This window comes from Geospiza fortis, unplaced genomic scaffold, assembly GCF_000277835.1.
Source record: "Geospiza fortis unplaced genomic scaffold, GeoFor_1.0 scaffold112, whole genome shotgun sequence".
Taxonomy (NCBI): Eukaryota; Metazoa; Chordata; class Aves; order Passeriformes; family Thraupidae; genus Geospiza; species Geospiza fortis.
The window spans coordinates 28,113,217-28,132,997 of NW_005054298.1; the positions used below are offsets into that span (position 1 = coordinate 28,113,217).

General features: G+C 45.5%; 1 protein-coding gene across 1 annotated transcript in view; it reads left to right on the forward strand.

Moving 5' to 3' along the window:
* The window catches only part of TMEFF2 (transmembrane protein with EGF like and two follistatin like domains 2), a 184,673-nt gene that overhangs the window by 139,739 nt on the left and 25,153 nt on the right, over nucleotides 1–19,781 (forward strand). The window contains exons 6-7 of the mRNA XM_005416137.1: nucleotides 11,719–11,867; nucleotides 12,983–13,042. Coding sequence (XP_005416194.1) covers nucleotides 11,719–11,867; nucleotides 12,983–13,042 — 209 coding nt within the window. The remainder of the gene's footprint in view (nucleotides 1–11,718; nucleotides 11,868–12,982; nucleotides 13,043–19,781) is intronic.

The following is a 19,781-nucleotide window of genomic DNA, read 5'->3' on the forward strand; positions in this document are numbered from 1 at the left end:
CCAGCTGGCTGTTTGCTGAAGAGTGAGGAGGAGCTGCAGTGGCTGCCCATGTTCAGGGAGGGTTTTGGGGACACTACCCAAGGGGGGAAGGGAGGGGTTGGCCTTTCCTGTCTTCCCTCTGCCTGGCTGGGAGGCCTGGAATGGCTCACCCAGTGTGAGCAGGTGAATTAAAGGTTGCTGTGCCAGGGGCAGCAGGAGGATGTGGTGTGGCTGTGGGACTGCATTAACTCTGCCCTGCCCCTGTGCCCATTACAAGGGTGCAGGTGTGTGGCTCAGCATCGTGTGAGGCAGCAAAAGCATCCCTCTCTCTTTTCAGGCAGTGTCGGGTACAACATATACACATGACAGCATGGTGGAGAGCCACCATTTCATGTGTCCAGTTCAACAGGGGAGCAAATGAACTCAGAGTTGGGTTTTTTTTACTCCTCTGCCACCAGCTATGACCGGAGTTTTCAGTCCTGGGTAGCAAAGTGTCCCGGCTTTCTGAGCACATGCCTTGATCTGCATTGGGAGGAATGGCTTTGGCAGTCTGTTTTGTGCTCCTGCTGTAATACAGAGTGTTGTAAGGACCACCCAGGTCCTGCTGCTTTGTGAGAGGGACACAGGAGGGTCCCTCTGTGCCCTGCAAGGGCAGCGCTGTGCGCGGGTGCTGCCCAGAGCTGTGCGAGGCTCGGTTTGTGCCCCCATGGTGATGTTGGTTGTGTAACCCATGGCTGGGAGAGCCTGGGCTCACCAGGCTGTGAAAGTGCACATAAGGGATGATAATATGGTAATGCACATCAGATATTAATGTGCATTGACACATAATCGTCTGCGTACATCAAGGCATTACAGCATGAAAGAGCAAGTGCAAAGGCCTTGCAGAGCGACGTGCTTTTGCACCTTTCTCCTCCCCCTGTTCTCTCTTAGCCTTGTTATTTAAAAGTAAGCTTCCCTTCCTCCCTGGCCCCCCATTTAGGCAGAGTCATCCCCCAGCAGTAAGGAGAGCGGTGCCTTCCTGACGGCCTATTTAGGCGCAATAAAAAGCCGATTGGCCTAATGCGCAATCAAGAAAAGAGTGACATTTATTGCTTTGGTTTTATGATGCTGTGAACTGAGCAAGATTTGGAGCCTTACAGTGCCTTCAGGGGGCAGGAGATCACCAGCAATGAATTGTATTTATACCTTTTCCAATTTCCTACTAGCGTTTTAGCAATAAATAGACTGTGTTGTTATTGAGTTTTATGTAAGTATGTTTACGAAAGCAGGAATACAACTTTGTCGCTCGGAATTACATGTGTTGGCTAAATAGATCAACAGAGAGAATAACTATGTAAAACACTGGGAAAGCACTTACCAATTTATTATCAAATGTCTTAATGGAATGCTTCATCTCTTCCATCCCACTTTATGTTAACTATTAAAATAGAACTGCATCCATTGCAGAAGGTCGGAGGCTCCTTCACACACTCGTGTAGGAACATCAAGGCCATGGTTTGTTCACACATCTAAACCATTAAAAATACATCCCATGCATTAAATATGAGCCTGAGGAAAACTCAGTGGGAGCTGACGCACAGGGCTGACCTCAGCTCTCACAGCCCCTGCAGAGCGGCAGGTGTCCCTTCCTCACAGAGCCCAGCTCCTGCCCCAGTCCCTTCCCACGTGTGGGCTGCAGCTAAAAGCCTGTGTGAGGTGTCCCCAGACAAACAGATTTAATTGCTGTGTCTCAGCCTGCCCATTTGGTAATGGAGCTCTCCCCTGTGGGACAGCACAGGCGTCCCAGGGACACCCGTCCTGGCCAGTGCACAGCACTTGCTCCTTTCAAGGAGTTGCAGGTGGATTCCACTGATCTGTGTGCCAGCCCTGAAGAAGGTTACTCTCATCCCATTAGTTTGCTGGCAAGGACATGTCCTTGAGATGGCACATTGCAGTCATTAGTCTGTCTTCCTTTCCCTGGCAGCAGCAGCACTGTCCCTTGGGGCTTGATCCCAAAAGCAGCCAGCCCATGGTCATCACGAGGCAGATCCCCAGCCAGCAGGAGTGCCTGGTTTTGTACAGCAGCTTTTACCTACAGCCCTGAAGGCTCTGAGGAGAAGAGGGTTGCTACTGCATCCTCCTTCTTGCCAGCGCAGTGATTTGCTTGGGTGCCAGGCTCATACCTGTGGGCTGAGATAATGTGAGGTTATCCTGTGCACAGATAACCTTTCTGCCTGTGCAGGAGGTGCAAACCATGCTTGAAGGAAAGCCTGGAAGTGTCCTCCTAAAATTTCATTGAATAGCAGACTGGATTTTGTTTTGTAGTTGAAGAGAGCTGACCAAGCAGGGTATCTTGGAATGCATGGCCGGTTCAGATGGTGCTGCCCCAGGCAGGTACCCCTGGTTGGGGTGTGGTGCTGATAACACCAAGGTTGTGGGTCCAGCTTGTGGGTCTCTTCCACCTCAGAGTGCTCTGTGAATCCCTGAGGAAATGAGAGGCACACTGTGTTTAAGGACACAGAGGGGTTTATGGGGAGAGCTGGACTGGGCTTGCACATGTGGAGGCAGACTTCTCGTTGAGCAATTCCTTTACCACAGTTTTTGCTCATTTTAGGGAGGTCCCCACTTCCCTTCCCTACCAGCAGTGGATAGCCCATGTGAGCAAGGGGTGGGGCTGCCAGCCCACTGGTCTCTGCTAGCCAAAAGGCCATCATCCCTTTACTTTCTAATCAGAGTCCACTTTCAGAAGTAATTTCTAGTGTTAGCAGAAGTTTAAGCAGAAATTTGTGGTTGGTCCCAGGCAGAGCTGCAGTTCTTTGTGAGCAGATGGACCCTTCCTGCCTGGCAAGGCCCATGCCAGGACCTGCAGCTAGTGTCCCATGCTTCCCACTGGACATTGCCATATTCCCACTGGCTGTTCAATTCGGGGTGGAACTGTGGGATTTGTGGAAACAATTTTCATTATTCTGCTGGCTTCAAGATAGGAGTGAACAGTATCAGCAGTCTGAGGCACACAGCAATAAACTGTTCATGAAGGACAGCCTCAGATGTTTACAGAGAGAGAAACAGTCAGCAAAGCTTTGTTTTAGCACAGACCACGGAGACGTAAAGGACGCCGGGGCAGGCAAACCATAGAGAGGCATTTATTTTATTCTGTGAGTTCTAAATAAACTTTACACATTGGATACCTGCAGACACTTGAATTGGCATGTGCACAGAATTAGAATTTTTTTCTCTGGTCACACAGCTAGCACGAGGGCTTTTCCATGACTCTTCAAACCCAGTCATCAGCCTTGTGATTCTCTGTTTGGCTTTAAAGCATCCAGTGTAGCAAAGATCACTTTATGCAACCTAGTATCTTTAAAATAAGAATGATATTTAGAAGGACAAAAAAAAGAGCGAGAGATGGACACATTTATTTTGCCCTAAAGTTGTTAGCCTACAATTCAATGTACTGTTGAGGGCACCAGAGGCATTGGGAAGCCAGGTGAAGGTCATGCTATAATTGGTGCTGTGAATTGTGAAAAGGAAGCAAAGGTGAAGTCTGGAATTTGTTTTGTCACAAAATTTAGTAAAAAAGTTACAGGTCAAAAATTAAAGGGGAATTAGGACTCAAGTTGCACTGCAGATAAAAGATTTTTTTTCATGAGCTGCAGTCTCCAGGATGACTTCTTAAAAGCTGGAGGAGCATGAGCCCGGCTCCTCACTGAGCTCTGGGAAGCAGCCAGTGCCCAGGGACTCTCTTCAGGCTGTACAGCAGGGTGTCTCCAGGAGCACCCCGTGGTTTTGGAACATCCCCCATGAGCTGCCAAGCAAAGCATGCTCTGAAAAAGCCATGGGTATTTTTAAGCACTGCCAGTCCATCCCTGCTATGCAGCAGCAGTGTGGCAGCTGTAGCCCAAGCTCCTGGCTCTGTCTCCAGCTACATTCCCAGAGTGTGTTGCGTTTGGTATGCAAGGAAGGCCATCAGTAAATATATTCACCACTTTGGTGCATTTTAGCTTGACATATGTCCAGTAAACAATATTTTGGGCTCTTGCAGTTTAAAAAAAAAAATCACTTGATTATTCAGCGCTTCCTTCTGCTATGATGCTTTGGGGTCCTTCAAATCATTTTCATTATGCACTACATAATAATAAAAATCTCCATGCAGTATGCTGATAATTCTGTGCGTGGTCTCTGTGATTTCTAATTGTTTGAATAACAGGATGCTATTGAAATGCCATGCAGAAACATTGCATCACCCTGAGGGAATCAAGCTTTTCTCCTTTTACTCCTGGTGAAGATAAACATTTGAACAGTTGAAATAAGTAAAATATCCCAGGGAAGCCACTGTGCAAAGTAGGCATGCTAAAGCCCTTAGTGCAGAAACAGGGCTGCAAAGGACAAAAAGGAAAAATAAATTAGATAAATAAATAAGTAACAAACATTGAATGGAAGGCACTCAAAATAAGCTGTGCTTTTCTTCTCTTATGATCTTAAAGCCGAAGAGAAGCACTAGCAGGCCCAGCAAAGAAATACTGTGTGCTATTTTTGTGCTGCCATTATAAAATATGTATTGTTTATTGTTCTGCACTGCAGCTAAAGTTTTGCATCAACCTCAAAAATTACAGCAAAATTTGTTTTGAAGGAGACACGCAGAGTGTCTGTTCTTTAAGCCTCTTAATGATGTTCTTAAGAGTGCAGTGATAGGATTTCAGTCTCCTGGCAAGCACAGACAGGTTGTAGGGTATGATTCATAGAAAGTGTAAAGCACTGTGTGCCAGTGTGCGCTCTGAAGATATTTTATGTGTATGTATGTCAGTGGATATATGATGTTCAGTGCATGCCAAAGCAGGCAATGATGCCAGGCAGTTTTGGGTGCCATTCTCCTGGGCTGTGCTGCACATGCTGCAGAGACCACTGTGGGGTACCTGAGTTTGGCCAGACTACCAATGATCCCTGGTGACTGCACTGAGCGTGTCAGGGCCTTGTCTCTCTGTTAGGGGTGTCGTGGTGCCAGCCCATGGCTGCTGCAGGGCTGTCTGAGACCACTGTAAAGCTTGGAGATGGGCTGAGGGTCAGAAGCTCAGATTTGTGTGCTCCTTTTGACGCTCACATCAAAACATAGGTGTGTCCAAGCAGTCTGGAGCCATCCAGTTTTGCTGCCTGTGTGTGCAGGTGACTTTGTGGGTGGGTGATGTGCTGAGATGGGTACAGAGGTGACCTGTCCCTGCTCCCCAGTGAAGGGCTGTCACAGGCCGCATGTGTGAGTGAGCTACCTGAGCTCCCAGAGGTTCACCTTGCCCAGTACCTGCCTGGAGCTCATTTAAATGTCTCTGCGTGATGTTGTGTTGAGACATGAAACACCCCCAAAGCTGCCTGGGTAAATGAGAGCTCCCACCAGCCTCCTGACAGCCGTGCTACAATGTCTGTTCCAGGGTCGAGGTGTAATGTTAAGCCTGGCTTCATTTCAGCTTGCCTGCTGGTAATGCCAACAAAGATGACCTGTGTACCAGAAAGAAAAACCTTGATGGTAGAGAAGGACTACCATCCTTTGGTAGGGACTGATTGCCAGCTTCTTTATGCAGGCATATATACTTCCAGGTTTGCTTTAAATGGGCATTTAATGACCTACTGGGAGGGGCAGGGGGCTTGGAGAGGTCTATGCTGACATCCAGAAATTTGGGGTTCTGATCACTATGTTCTAGTCAGAGCAGAGGAAGATAACAAACGGCTCTAGTTGATATATCATAAATGTACAACAACTGTGTTATTATTTATACACTGTTTTGTGGCAAAGGGCTTTGGGCTTTTTTTATGCTGTGAAATTTTGTTGGGGTTTTCATTGCTTTTTTTTTTTTTTTGGTGCCCGGAGAAAATATATAATGTTTAAAATTACTGCAGAATGGAACTTCACCTTCCCTGTAAAATAGTGCTCTCTGAGACATGGTGGGATCTCACACTTGACCAAATTAGCATATGTGCTCAAATATCAGAGCTCTGACTAGTAAAAATAACACTAGATTTGCATGTTCACATTTTTAGCTCTTGCCTCCCTGTCTCTTTGGTTTTATGCCTTTTTTCTTGACTGACAATTCTCTTTGTGGCAGATTTATTGCTGTTCTGCTGTTTAGACCCTGTAATCAACTAGACACTTGGCTGAAGACGTTAGTCATTTCATTAAGTACTTCTCTCTCAGATATCTCAGGCACAATTTTCTGTTGCTCTGGTTCCAAAAAGCAAATGACCCATGGCCAGCAAAGTCTGAATATGAATCTTTAATAAACAGAGGCAGTACCAACAATGCTCTCAGGTTTCCAAACAGCAGAGGGCTAATTAAAAGATGCTGAATGGGGAAGGACTGCCATTGCCATCTCGCTCTGACAGAAATGTGCCTGCATCTGTTCCCAGTGAAACCTCTCCTTTGGAAGCATTGTCTCATTTATCCTCCTTGCTTCCCATCACAGCTACATAGGAAACCTTCCTCATGCTACATGCAGATACTGCATAGTAATTTTTTAAAATTTATTTTTCAGTAATACATTGCTGGATACAAAGACTGAATAGTTGTCTTAGGAGTAAAGATAAAGCATGGAGTGCGTTTCTTTTTGCCATCACTGTGTCACTAATGATTATATTCTATTCATGAACTAAGGAAATAGAATTATAGTGCTCTCCTACCCTTCTTGGGCAAAGAACCATTCTCTCATTTTATTGAGACTCTTCCTTAAAAAGCACCTCCTCCTTCCAGGGACAGCCCTTCATAGCCATGAATCCTTCCTTTAGTAGCTTGCTCTCTGCAGGCAAAGGTACTCTCTGTGCCCAGAAAATAATACCATATGTTATTTGCAGAAGCATGGGGCGATGGGAGACTGTGCTCTCACCCATGCCTGGTTTATTGACCCCATTAATTTTTATGGAGATTGATTGAACAGGAAGCCAAGTTGGCTGCTCCAGCTTGGCCAAGCAGCCTGGTGCAGCACATCCCCATCACTCCTGGCACGTGGACCAGACTGAGGGCTGGGCAGCATTTCTTTGTGATCAGGATCCAGGCTGGGAAGGAGTTCTTTGTGCTCCTCTCTCATTTCCCTGGGGTGGCAAGAAGCACAATAAACAGGTGAAATCCCAAATTGCCTGTGGGTTCCCTTGTGCTGCTGAGCACCCTCTTTGCAGTTCCTGCCTTGATGGAAGCTGCCAAAGCTCACAGAGCAGAGTGCAGCAACACACACCCCACAAGCCAGCAGTGAGGCACAGGCAGGTGCCTGTCAGCATCTCACCTGCCTCAGGCTAAGCTCAGCTCTGCCAGCTCTCCCCCAGGCCATCCTCCTGGGCCTCTCCTGCATCTTCTCTGCAGAGCTGCACCTCTGCCTGCAGACACTTTCTGGTTCATCCTGGGTGTGACATTCTCATGACAGAATCCAGCAACGTCATCAAGCAGTGTTGCAAGATCCACCATGGGGAGGTAGCCCAGAATCCTCACAGGAGGTGCCCAGGCTTGCCCCCTTCAACAGTCTTTTTAGTTTGCTTTGGTGTTTTTTGCTTCCATATCACCAAAGTAACCACACTGATTGCTGGATGTTCAGCTCCTCCTAGATTATCATAATGTGAAATGAAATGGAGTAAAATAAAGTGTATAAAAGAAAGGGAAGGCATTGGGAGACTATCACAATGACCTGGAATAAAAGACATAAGAAAATGAGCCTTGTTTAATGATTGTTTGTGGTGGCAGCCCAAATTTTAATCAATTAACATATGAGCCCATTGCTTGAAGATGCAAAGGGCCTGTGGAACAGCATTCCTTCCTTTCTCAGAGGAGCTGCAGGCTATCTGCTGACATCTTGGAGGCTCTCCTTCCTCACAGAGGCTTTTAAAGCTGCATTTCTGACTGCAGAAGGCATGGTTAAATCTTACACATGTATTCTATGTATGCTCTTGGGTACAGTTTCATTCTGTGACCCCCTAGGAGACCTCGTTGACCTTCCCACAGTGACTTGAGCACCAGGAGTGCTCAGTCAGCCTTTCCATTGCCAGGCTTTCTTCAGTGCTACACTTAGGAACACAGAAAGCAAATAGATTTATTGATAGAACTATAATCAGAAGTCATAGGCAGGATGATAACATGGTCAAATGATCCAACTACTTAAAATTCAAGGCATACTGGAGTGCCCCAGGGACTGGGAAGCTGCAGGCAGACAGACAGACAGACAGCCATTGCGCACACCCTTGGCAGTGGGACGGGTGCTGCCAGCCCTGTGCATGACAAGGGTTAGGGGGAGGCTCTCTTCAGGGTAGGGGCTTTATGTGTCCCACAAGAGACAAGTTCCCCAGAAGGAACTCTCTGTGCCCAGAAAATAACACCGTTGGTACTCTCACCTGACACACACCCTGAGCCAGGGGGCTTTATGTGTCCCACAAGAGCTGAAGGAACTCTCACCTGACACACACCCTGAGCCAAGCAGGGATGTCACAGTTTGGTTCTTGTTTAACACAAGAGAGTCCCACTTTTGCATTTTATAATGCTTCAAGAAGAGAAGGCACCTTTGCAGGTTTTCATTCAATCAAATGCATTAAGTGCTGTTCATTAGGCATTTATTACCTCACTAGTGGATCCCACTGAAGTCTGAGCTGTTCTCAGAGGCTGCATTTGCCTGGGCACACACATTTGGAGTGCATGCCTCACCTTTTTCACTGCCATTTGCCCTTTTGGAATTTGGCAGCATGGTCCAAATGGGCAGACTTTTTCTTCTTCCAGTTTGAAAAAACGTGTTGGAATACCATAATTTTCCCTGATAAGAGGAGCACTATAAATTAGAAAGAACCAGCAACACAGGCCCATTAATCTTCCTGATGCAATCCTGCCTTTTGCACTTCCTGACATATATTTGATGTCGACTTAATTGTGCAGCCTTAAAGTAGGATTTGAGTGTCTAAATGCAAAAGCAGTAATAAACTGTGGATGCAAGCTAGAAGTTGTCTGCTGAAAAGTGTACAAGGAGTGGATGATCCTTGCAACAAGGAGATTGGGGCAGCAAGTTTGGTGTTTTTTCAGCATCCCTCTAGCTGGTTCTGAAAATCAGGCTTCACACAGGAGGTCCTATAAGGCTTTGGTGCAAATGATGTCATCCTGGGGGAGTCCTTTTCTGCTTCAGAGGGATCTGACCCCAGCACAAGCAGCACGTGGCTCGTGGTGCTTACGTGTCACATCCTCTTCGTGTGGCTGCTGCAGAGGTTTGCTTGGAAAGGAAGGCTGGTGTCACTTTGAAATTTTAGAATGAGGTACAGAAAAACCTTGGTTCTCTTCTCAGTTTTGCTGGAAGAGGTCAGGAAAGTCATTTTGGGTCTTTGTGTTTTGGAAGGTATCTGAAGATGTAAACAAATGCCTAGTGGGCTCTGAAGCAGTCTTTGAAATCAGTGGGAAATAGGTCTCTGAGATACCAGAAATCCCACACAAAGTGTTTGCATGCATCTTTAAGCATTTAAACACCTTTAAAAATGTGTCTCATAAGTGTCTAACTCTGAGCATAGGTTTCTTCATCTCCTAGGTATTCTTGAAACTGCATCCAAAGTTGCTGAGATTTCCCCTAAAGAGCACCCTTTTGTTGTAATTTTCCCGTTGGCTTAATTTTCTCTTGACTTGAAACATAATATATATTAACCTTCACTCATTTTTCTGTAGCAAAATGTAGAGAAGTGAAGCTGTTTCTTAGCTGGTTTATTACAAAAAAAAAGGAGCATATGGCTGATTGTGTCCCATCTGAAATGCAAATGGTAGAGCTACGTGGAAAGAATTGCTATTACTTGAGCAGTAAATGTTTCCTAATGAAGTGAGTTTGACTAAGGTGGGAAGCTGGAAATGGCTGCGGGAAGAAATGATGATGGTTAATATTTCAGTGGAGCAGAACATTCTTATTCTGCTGATAAGGAGATTCTTGGGAAATGCACTGGATTTTTTTCTCATATTCTGTATGTTTATCAGTGTGGGAAAATTGCTACACACAGGGAGCTAGATGCTTTTCTTCGAGTTATGAAATCATGTAATTTAATTTATAACCACAGCTTTTCACCACTGGCCTCTTTTTAAACTGGAGTTTTCTGTATTTAGTGAACATTTGGGGTAAATAGACCTACCCAGTGTAGAAAAAAAATACTGAAAGACAACTACTGGTTCCACTGTTTTCCATCACCCTGAGCACATTCCTGGAGGCCAGAAGCCAAACGTGATGATGAAGACATCTGACCCAAACTCTCCAATTTCCTTCTTCCTCTTTCCACCCAAGTTTTGTATATATCCCTCTACACCTCCAGTAGTGAAAGGTGTCCAGATGTCTGCTGCATATGGGAGGTGGACTGACTTTTAAATACTTTCTTAAATCAAGCAGCAAGGCTGGAGGCTTGACATTTCCATTACTTAGCTTTGCAAAGGGAGAGCTGTGGAGCTGGCACTGTGAGGTTCAGCATAACCAGTGGGCTGGAGATAGAGCATCGATCTCGTGGCTCTGTATTAATGTCAGAAGGAGCCAGGAAGAGTTTGGATAGCAGCATGTGCACAATTACGTGCTCAGAAGAGCTGGAGCAGCTGCCAGGTTAGACCTCTGGCTTTGTCCCCAAGCTGGGTCACGTTGGGCTTGCTGAGGCTGAGCTGTCTGTTAATGGCACAGTTGGGGACAGAAGATTAGCGTGCCCTTCCCCTGCCTATGCCCAAGGCTGTCTGATGTTGCTAATGATAATGAAATAGGAGAAAACTAAAGAAAAGAGTCTGCAGCCTGCTGTCAATGGAAACAATTAGGTTTCTCCATCTTAGAAGCAGTGGTGAGGTTTGCTGGGATCGTGATGTGTCCATGTTAGTGCCTTAGTTCAGATCCAGAGCAGACTGTGGAAGGGAATACATCCCTGTACTCTGGTTCACATCACAGGGCAGCCCAGGAGCTCACAAGCTGGGTTCTGGAGTCTCTGGAGATGGTCCTAAGGATTCTGAGGATGGGGCCTCCACTGGCCTGCCTGCATTTGCCCACACTGTGCTCTTGGACATGAGAGCCTTCGCCCCTCACAGAGCACGACACCAGGACACAAAACCTGCCTGGGTAACACCTGCGTATGGCTTTTTGCTTGCTGAGTTACCCAGGTGCTTCAGAAAGTGCTTGTGCACAAAGTCTTCCCTAAACCAGCATTCTCCTGGCTTTAACAGTGAGTGGCCTCTCTGTGTCCAGGAGCTGGGGAGATCCCACCAGCCCAAGGCAGAGTGCAGTCACATCCCTGCTCCAGTCTCAGTCTCAGCAGGTGGCTTTATCCCAGTGGGTGAAGAGAGGCTTCAGTTTCACATCTGTTACAATCAGAGAGCCCCTAGGTGCTGTAATTATTTTCAGAATTAAATCATAAATCAATATAAACCCACATTTATATGGTATTCCATACAATGGGCAGCACCTGAACAGAGGAGAATTTTGTGGCTCTTTAGTTTGCAGGAGGGCTCAGCAGCTTGCTTTATCTGCATATCTCTCTGGTTTACAGGGGATTGCTGTGGTACAGTTTTCCATGTAAAACACACTTCTTTTATCTTTCTTTTTGCTTGCTTTTATTTGCCTTTTCCCTCTCCCTGCATCTCATTTCCATCAAGAAATACAAATGACCTCTTGACAGAACTTTCTGCTTTCATTATGTTGATTTGCATTGTACAGTCAGGATAATACAAACACTTATATTTCTGAGATGTATTTATGATGTCTTGAACAAAGTTTCTCATATTAGCCTCTTCTTTTTTCTCTTTCTATATCTTTTCAGGTGTGTGTGCAACATTGACTGTTCTCAAACCAACTTCAATCCTCTTTGTGCTTCCGATGGGAAATCTTATGATAATGCATGTCAAATCAAAGAGGCATCATGCCAGAAACAGGAGAAAATTGAAGTCATGTCTTTGGGTCGATGTCAAGGTAACTCTCATAACAAAACTCATTTCAAAGAATGTTTTCAATTTTTGTTCAGGGAGAAAAAAAGAAACAGAACCAGGGCTGGCTTCTTATTTGGTAATTGTTATATTTCCATTAGACTGCTGCAGTTGATACTGTAGAGCTCAGGCTGTGGTGAGAGGCAGAACCCTCCGTGATGCAGACACAGCGAGGCATGAGAGGGGAGCACCACTCCTAACCCTGCCTGGAGCAGCAGCAGGGCACTGCCCAGCCCTGCACTGGGCTCTGCATCAGTCGCCAGTCTGAGCAGCTTGCCCAGAGCTCTGTCTGCCAGGCAGCAGCTGGAGCAGGACAGTGGGAATGCCCCTCAGTTACATTTTGCCACCCAGGCTGGATCCTCTGGTGCTCCCTTAACTGGAGCAGCATGAGGCAGTCTCGGGAGGCTCTCTGAAGAGTTGCTCCCAAACACAGTGCTTGGGCTGGTTCTTCAGGTGACCCTTGCTGGGCCCCAAGATGCCTGGAAGGAAGTTTTCCAATCGTGGCTCGAGGCTCTCTCTGTTCCTCCATAAATACAGTGCTTCTCTGTGCCCATCTCTTGGGCTACTACATCCCCTGTAACCCTTGAGCTGAGTTTAAAAACCCTGTTTTTCTCTAAAATGGAAATGAAGAGAATTTGCCTTTCAATAGCTCCTGTAAATAAAGTATCTGCTGAGGCTCAGACTCTCAATAGCTTTTTTCCTTAGCTTCTAACCCATAAATCCTCAGTACATCTACTTACAAGGCCATAGTATACAGGTGTATTAAATACATTCCAGTTTACTCCTATCTCTTTAAAGTTAACCACCCTAAGTGGCAGTTCATTTCAGGGTACATATTAAAACTCCCCAATTACTTCAAGTAGAGCAGAAATGACAACTCCTGCTTCAGACTGATATATTTATCCCAGCTGCAATCTGTTATCACATATTGTTAGAAAAAAGATCCTGCTGTTTTCACCTGGCAGGCCCAGGAGAGCCTTGCAGCCAGCAGAGATGATGTGTGTGCAAGGGAAGTTAGCTCTGGCTGGGCACTGTGGTGGGGGCATGGGCTGTATCGAGTCCAGGCTCCCCAGGCAACTCAACACATTTCTTTTCACACAGACAATACTACAACAACTACAAAATCAGAAGATGGGCATTATGCAAGGACAGATTATGCAGGTACGGTTCCTATTCTGTGAGAATCACAATTCACAGGATCTGTGTAAGTCTCTCTTTTCTGTCATTTGCTGAGGTGAAGTGTCCTCATCTTCTAGTATGGTTTTCCTGATTTACTTTAAGAAAGCACTGCCTTTCCATTACTCTTTCTTTTGCTACAAACTCTCTTCTTAATAAATGGGCTGCTTCTATTTTTGTCAACCTCCTCTGGCCATAAAACACCTGTTTTGACAGAGGAAATAAGTACTGTAAATTATTTGCCAGAATTAGCAGACATTATTGAAAATTACAGAATCAGTGCACTAGATTATGCATATTTTTTGTCATGATATACAGGTTTAAGGAAGGGAAAATCCAGCTCATAGCACTGCTGGGATACCATGAAACGCTGCCATAATAGATATTACCTGTCGGCATTAAACTATGAAGTTAATAAGGTTCTTAAAATGTGGGGGGGTTTAAGTGATAAATGGGTTTAATTTATTTAGAAGCTATAGTAAAATATAATGGCTGAATAGCCCTATATGGCACTTGAAATTAAAAACATGTAAATACTAGTGAGGTTTGGGAGACATTTTTTACACCCTTTGCCTGGGAGGATTGATTTAGAAATTGAACGTGCGTGCGCGCGCACGTGCATGCAAATGTTCACAGCTCACACTGAGAACGAAAGCCTCTGGGAAGGTCTGGTGAAAATGGGTCAGGTGATGCACTCATTGCTTCAGTTTCCTGACATTTCTGTGGTTTTGAAGTGTTTGGAGAGAGTAGGTGTGGATGGCTGGGTTTGCCTGAGCTGCATGGCTCGGGTGAAAGCCAGGTGACGGTTTCACAGGTGTGAACATTTCCTGCCAGGAGAGTGCTGAGGCAGTATTTAATCCAGCTGGTCATCTCCTGTGCCATCCCTGTGACAGTGGGGTACCCAGCCTTAGAAATGATTGTTCTGTTCCTACTTAAAACAGTGTGTGATGATTAAAACATAGAGCTCTGAATAAATGATGTCGCGGTGAGGCAGAGCAGTGCGAGGTGTTGGGGGTTGCTGCAGCACAAAGCAGGGAGGGCAGTTGCTATGGAAAGAAAATGCTGGAATGAATTTCTAAAAGATCAAGGGTGAGCCATGGTCCAGGTGTTTCCTACTGCCAAGAAGCCCTTTCATTGGTGAAGACAGGGACGTGCAAAGAAAAAAGTCTTCAGTGTCTTTACTCCAAACTCTCGATGGCCCTCAGGTTTTTGTGGGAGGTAGTAGTCAGCTTTCTTAAAAGGCTGAAAAGGTTGTGTCCTGTGGGGATTGGGGACAGGAGATAAGGCAAGTAGGCCAAAATGACTTATTTTAAGTTAGAAACAATGCCAAGTAATGTTATCTTAAATCCTTTCTCTTTCTTGCTGGAGAGTTGAGGAGAGCACTGGTTTCCCCAAGCCGAGATGAAGGCCTGGAGCCCCTTTTCAGTGTGCAGCCTGTCCTACACTGCTGCTGCCTGGTGGATTTGCTTTAGGATGGCAGGGACCCACATCAGCTCGAGAGGAGACAGCAGGAAGTACCTGAGTTGTAACAAGAAGGGAGGGAAAGGCAGGTTGGGGACTAGGGTTACGGAGGAGGAGGAGGAGGAGGAGGAGATCACAGTGGTGACAATAGAAAGCCATGTCATGGGTCATGGAAGTGGATGAGCACAGAAGGCAGCTTGAGCTCAAGTGAGCAGGAGGAAGAGAACAGCTCTTGCTTAGGAGAGGTAATATTTCAGCCCACATTGAAGAGAAGAGGTGGTGGGTAGAAGAAAATTGACTACAGCAAAGTGTTGTCAGGGGTTGGGAGCCAAGGAGGGAGGAATCTGGGTTACCTGACAGGGCAGAGCCAAGGCACAGAGGAGCAGGTCTGTAGTGGAGATGGTCTCCTAGCACCATAAGATCAGAAGGAGTGTGGGAACAGATGGTCCAGTGAGAGATGGCAGAGACCTGTGGAAAGGACACATGGCACCTTCCTCCCCTACAGTCGTGGGAGTGATGGAGGCATCCTGAATCAGCAGTGAAGTCCAGCAGGTACCTCAGGCACAGGAAGACACCATTGTTGCTCCTTAGAAAGCCACTTCTTGGGGCTTCTGGTGTGGCTCAGGCCCCAGTGGGCTTCTCAAGGGTGGTGGCTGTGTTCCCTGGGCAGGTCTCACCAGGTTCTATCCACTAATTTAACCTCAGCCACAATTGCCTGTGCTAACTGAGGTTAAATTTTATGTGCACCTATTCCTCTGGCTTAAATTTTTCATTTTTACATACAGTAACAGCATGTAGGGTGAAAATTGGTAGTTTATGCAGGGCAATCCACTTGCCTCCAGTGCCCCCAAATGTCTGGGGCATAACCCCATCAGGAGACCTTAGGGGAACAGGACTGCTGTATCAAAAAGCTGCAACAACTCCAGCCTTCCAGAAATAATCAGGGAAAAGGAAGGCAGCAGTATAAAACTGAGGCTCAGTGAACATTCATGCATCAGCGTTTGCCAGACAGGAAGCTCTGTGCCATCCTCATGTTCTTTCAGCTGCAGAAACATTTGATGGTGATGGCTGTGATAAGAATGTGGTATGTGCTACTTTTTTCTCACCTTTGTATCACCTCAGACAGGAAGTGCTGCCCTAACCATGGGGAGCTTTGTGTGAAAAAGCAACAGTTCCTCAGCCTCTGAAGCAATTTCCCTGAGCCTGCAGCTTTCCAGAGAATACCTTTGTTCTCTGTCATTTAACGGCACTAAAAATCACCGAGACCATGAGCAGTGCACGCTTTTAAGAACATTGGCTTGTATGGACAGCCTTTCCCAGGGGAGAGTATAGCAGTGGGCATAATTGATGTTGTCAATTATGCTAATGCAGCCAAATGCTCTTTGCAGGGACTGTGGTGGCTGAGCAGTGAGGGTTTTTCCAGCACGCCCACCACGGGGGCCCGCGAAGGCAGCAGCTCTGCAAACAGCCACAAGTCCCAGCACCCAGCTGAGTTTTTCCATATCCAACTATTCAAACTGTCTGTTCCATCAGCATCTTTGCTCCCTCCTGTTCTTGCCAGCCTGCTGATGCTCACCAAGAACACACAAATCTTTGGTTTGCAAAGCCGAGGGTACTTGTTCCTTTGGGGGGTAAATCTTTGCTGTAGGTTTGCATCGTCTTGGTTTCTAAGGGCTCTTGCTTTACACAGGCAAGATTTTTGCCAGCACTCTTAAGTGCCAGACCAATATCACCCAAAAAGTGGTATCCTCTTTTACAACAAAGCAAACCTGAGAAGAGTGAGCTGTAGGAGGCCCTTCTCTGACCATGTCCTGCCTCTCCAGGGTCACCATTCCACCCTTGCCACAGGTACCTGTGCCATTTGTGTACACTTGTGCCTCTGTGCAGTTCTGGCCTCTCCTCTTTCTGAAACCCCAAGGTATTTATTAGACTTGGGGAGATTTTCACTCTCCTCAGCAAATGGCAGATCATTGACCTTGATCAAGTTTGTGCAGTGAGATTTGCTTTTACTGAATAAATGAATGGGTGTGATTTTTCCCTCAAATCCAATAGAAATGCACTTTATCTTGCAATTTCCATGAAAGAGCATTTTGAAGCATTTGAAGTGTAATGTGTGTTTTGGAATATAGTGTCTGAGCTGAAAGTCCCATGATGGATGTTTTCTTGAATTTCTCCATTATATGCATAAATAAGGCTGTTTTGGTGGCATTTTAGAATTCAGAGGCCAGGCAATCAAGGGGTTCTTGTTAATCCATTTGCCTATTTATTTGTATTCTTCAGTATTTATAGTCTCTTCTTAAGATCTGGATATTAGCAATTACCCCCCTAATGACTTTATCCTTTCTCATTATCAAATTACAGAGGGGTTTTTTTTCAAGCCATTTTGAGCACCATAAGGAATAAGTCAGCATGGATGTGCCATATTTCAATGTTATATATTCATGAAAATTGTCGGCAAAGACACTGACAAATTTGATAGACCTATTCCATAATATCATCTTCCAGGCCAGACAAACCTCCCCATATGAGCATTGATTAGATCAAGTCTCAGCAGCTGAATGCCAGCAGCGCAGAGAAACTGATGGAAGGGGGAAGGAGGCATTTTCAGCCCAAATAGTCTCCTCTGGTGAAAAATGTGCATCCACAAGTGGTCAGTTTGAGCGGTATTTTTGGGTTCCTCGAGGGCAGTAAAGTCTCCCTTGGCAGCAGCCTCAGGTGGTGCCTTCTGGGCTCTTGGGGAGTCCTGGGACTCTCCTGCAGGCAGTGCCTCGGCCCATCTTGCCAGTGCTGTTGCTGTGCCCTAAACTGATAAGGAGTACAAAATGCTGCACGTCTGCTCATGGCTGCTCTGTTCCCTGCTCACCCTCCTGGCTCCCCATGGGATTTCAAACCTGCATGACAGCCTTGGATCTTTTTCAGAGCGCTTCCTGGCACCAGGGCCGTCCTGGCACTCCCGGGGCTGCTCGGGCGAGTAATCCAGCAGATGGATGTGTTGCCCAAGCAAACTCACAGCTCCACCAAAAAGGGCAAAATCCATCTGTGTCAACACATCATCTTCCCTTGGCCGGGGCAGGACTGTGGGATGAAGGCCATGGCAGCATTGCACATTACAAGGATAAAGAAGAGTCTCAGACTCTTCAGTGAGTCCCTTCAAAAGTCCAAGAGTCTTGGACTCCAAAATAAATACAATTCAGTCACAGTTGTCTTCATTGTCTGTAACAGGCCTGGAGAGTAGCCAGGAATCAGAACAGCAGGGCTGAATTTCTATAGTGACAATTTTTAATGTTTCCCTCCCCCCCGGACTGAAATATGAGAACTTCATACTAGATTCCTTCTCCAGATAATAACATTTTCAAAGCAGGTTAAGTTTGGAGTATAAACCACTTGACATTGTCCGTTTAAATTAAATTTTGTGTCTACTAGTGTGTCAGCCATTTGCTGAACTGCTGAAGAATAATAAAGCCCCAGAGCTTAGCTATGGGATATAAACTGGTGCATTTTTGCTCTGCCTTTGTGAACCAGGCTTCCCTTTCTTCTTAATGGAATTAGCAAGTGAGACACAAAGCTGAACACTGTGCAAGCATCACAGCTAGAGAGAAACTATTTCTCATCTGCAGCTTTGTAAAACTCTGAGGGAAATTACATCCTTGCATATGCAGATTTGTTTGCCTTTCGATTCCTAAGACTCAGAGGTTCTCACACTAAATAAATAGATTATGTAGAAAGCCTTCCTGCTATTCCATCAAATCACTTAAAATTGAAAAAAAATAGATTTTAATATTTTGACAGCTGTGTGGCAGCATGAATGCTGTCTAGCTGCGGCCTCCACCTGTGCTCACGCACACACACAGACACACACACTCCAACCTGTGGAAGAACAAGAATGCTACAATTCATACATTTTTTTAAAAATTGGAAGCTTTTTAATGTTGCTTGAATTGTTCTTTGCATTTACAAATTGCTATTTGCATTTTTTTGCAAGGTTTCATGAAAATATATTTAAGTTTTATGCACAGTGAAAGTCCTCAGAAGGTGGTAGATGAGCTCTGCAAAACACAGGAAAAAAGCCCAGTCTAGATTCTTCTGAGAGCTTTTCAAACACCTCAGAGAGATGCCTGTAGCCTGGTGGTCTCCAGCCCTTCTGTTGCCTTGCAGCTCCTCCAGTGTTGTTGGTATCCAGAGGAAAATCTAAAAGACAGTGATAGATATCAGCTATTATGTGAGTAAATGTTACTGCCAGCTACTTCTGAACTCAAGTCTGAGTAGACAACAGGGTCAGTCCCAACTGCTCTCGTGGCCCCCAAACCTCCACTTGTCCTGGGTGTTTTTGAAATGAAAACCTGCAGCTACTTCTTTTGTGATTTAACTCCAGGGCTGTAAAAGGTGGAGTGTGGAAAGTCCCACTCAAGCCTTTTCCTGAGTCGTAAGGAAGACTGGATGTTTTATCTCTAAAACAGGAAAGGCTGGGACAATAATGCAGTTGTCTTCTATGGGCACTGCAGCACAGGCTACCCTAAGTGCTTTTCTTCTGTAGAACCCTCTCAAATTTACCTTCAGATGCTGCTTGGCTCTATCTTGCTGAAATCTACATAATTTTTTTGGAATGGGAGACAGACACACTGTCGTAGGGGTCACGTAATAGCCTCACAAACAAGCCCCCTGCCAGGAAGGAAACTGCAGCACTCCAGAGCACAGTGCCATGTGATTTAACAGCACTTACTCCTAACAGTCTCTTCCTGAGGAGCATGTAAAATAAAAACAGGCTTATGGAGATTTTAAAAACAAGCGAGAGGGAGAGAGAAATATTGCTCATTTAATCTGCCAGCCTCAAGAGAATACCTCACTTTTTATGGGAGTTCTCCTCTAACTTTGAATTGCACACGATAAGCTTGGGAAAATGTGCCTTGTTCTTTTGGATTTCTGGGGGTTTTTGGTTTTATAATGAGATAAATTGTGTCTTTTCATTACTTACAATTTCCCAGTGTCATGCTCATGGAACCTGTAATTGTTAGCATTAAAACTTAAATTAGGTCTCAGGTGAACTGCTAGACATCTCTTTGCCTTAGACTGATGTAGCTCAAGGAGGAAGAACATTTCCATTTGTGCCTCTAAAGCTTAGCCCTTAATTCAGTCACTAATGAGTGTGAATCAAAAGTTGCAGAATTCGTTTGTGCTTTTTTCCCATAATAAACAAATTCAGTATTGTTGTGAGTGAACATTATAAAGAAAGCTATTTGATTTGCATTAAAGCTTGGGAGCCTGA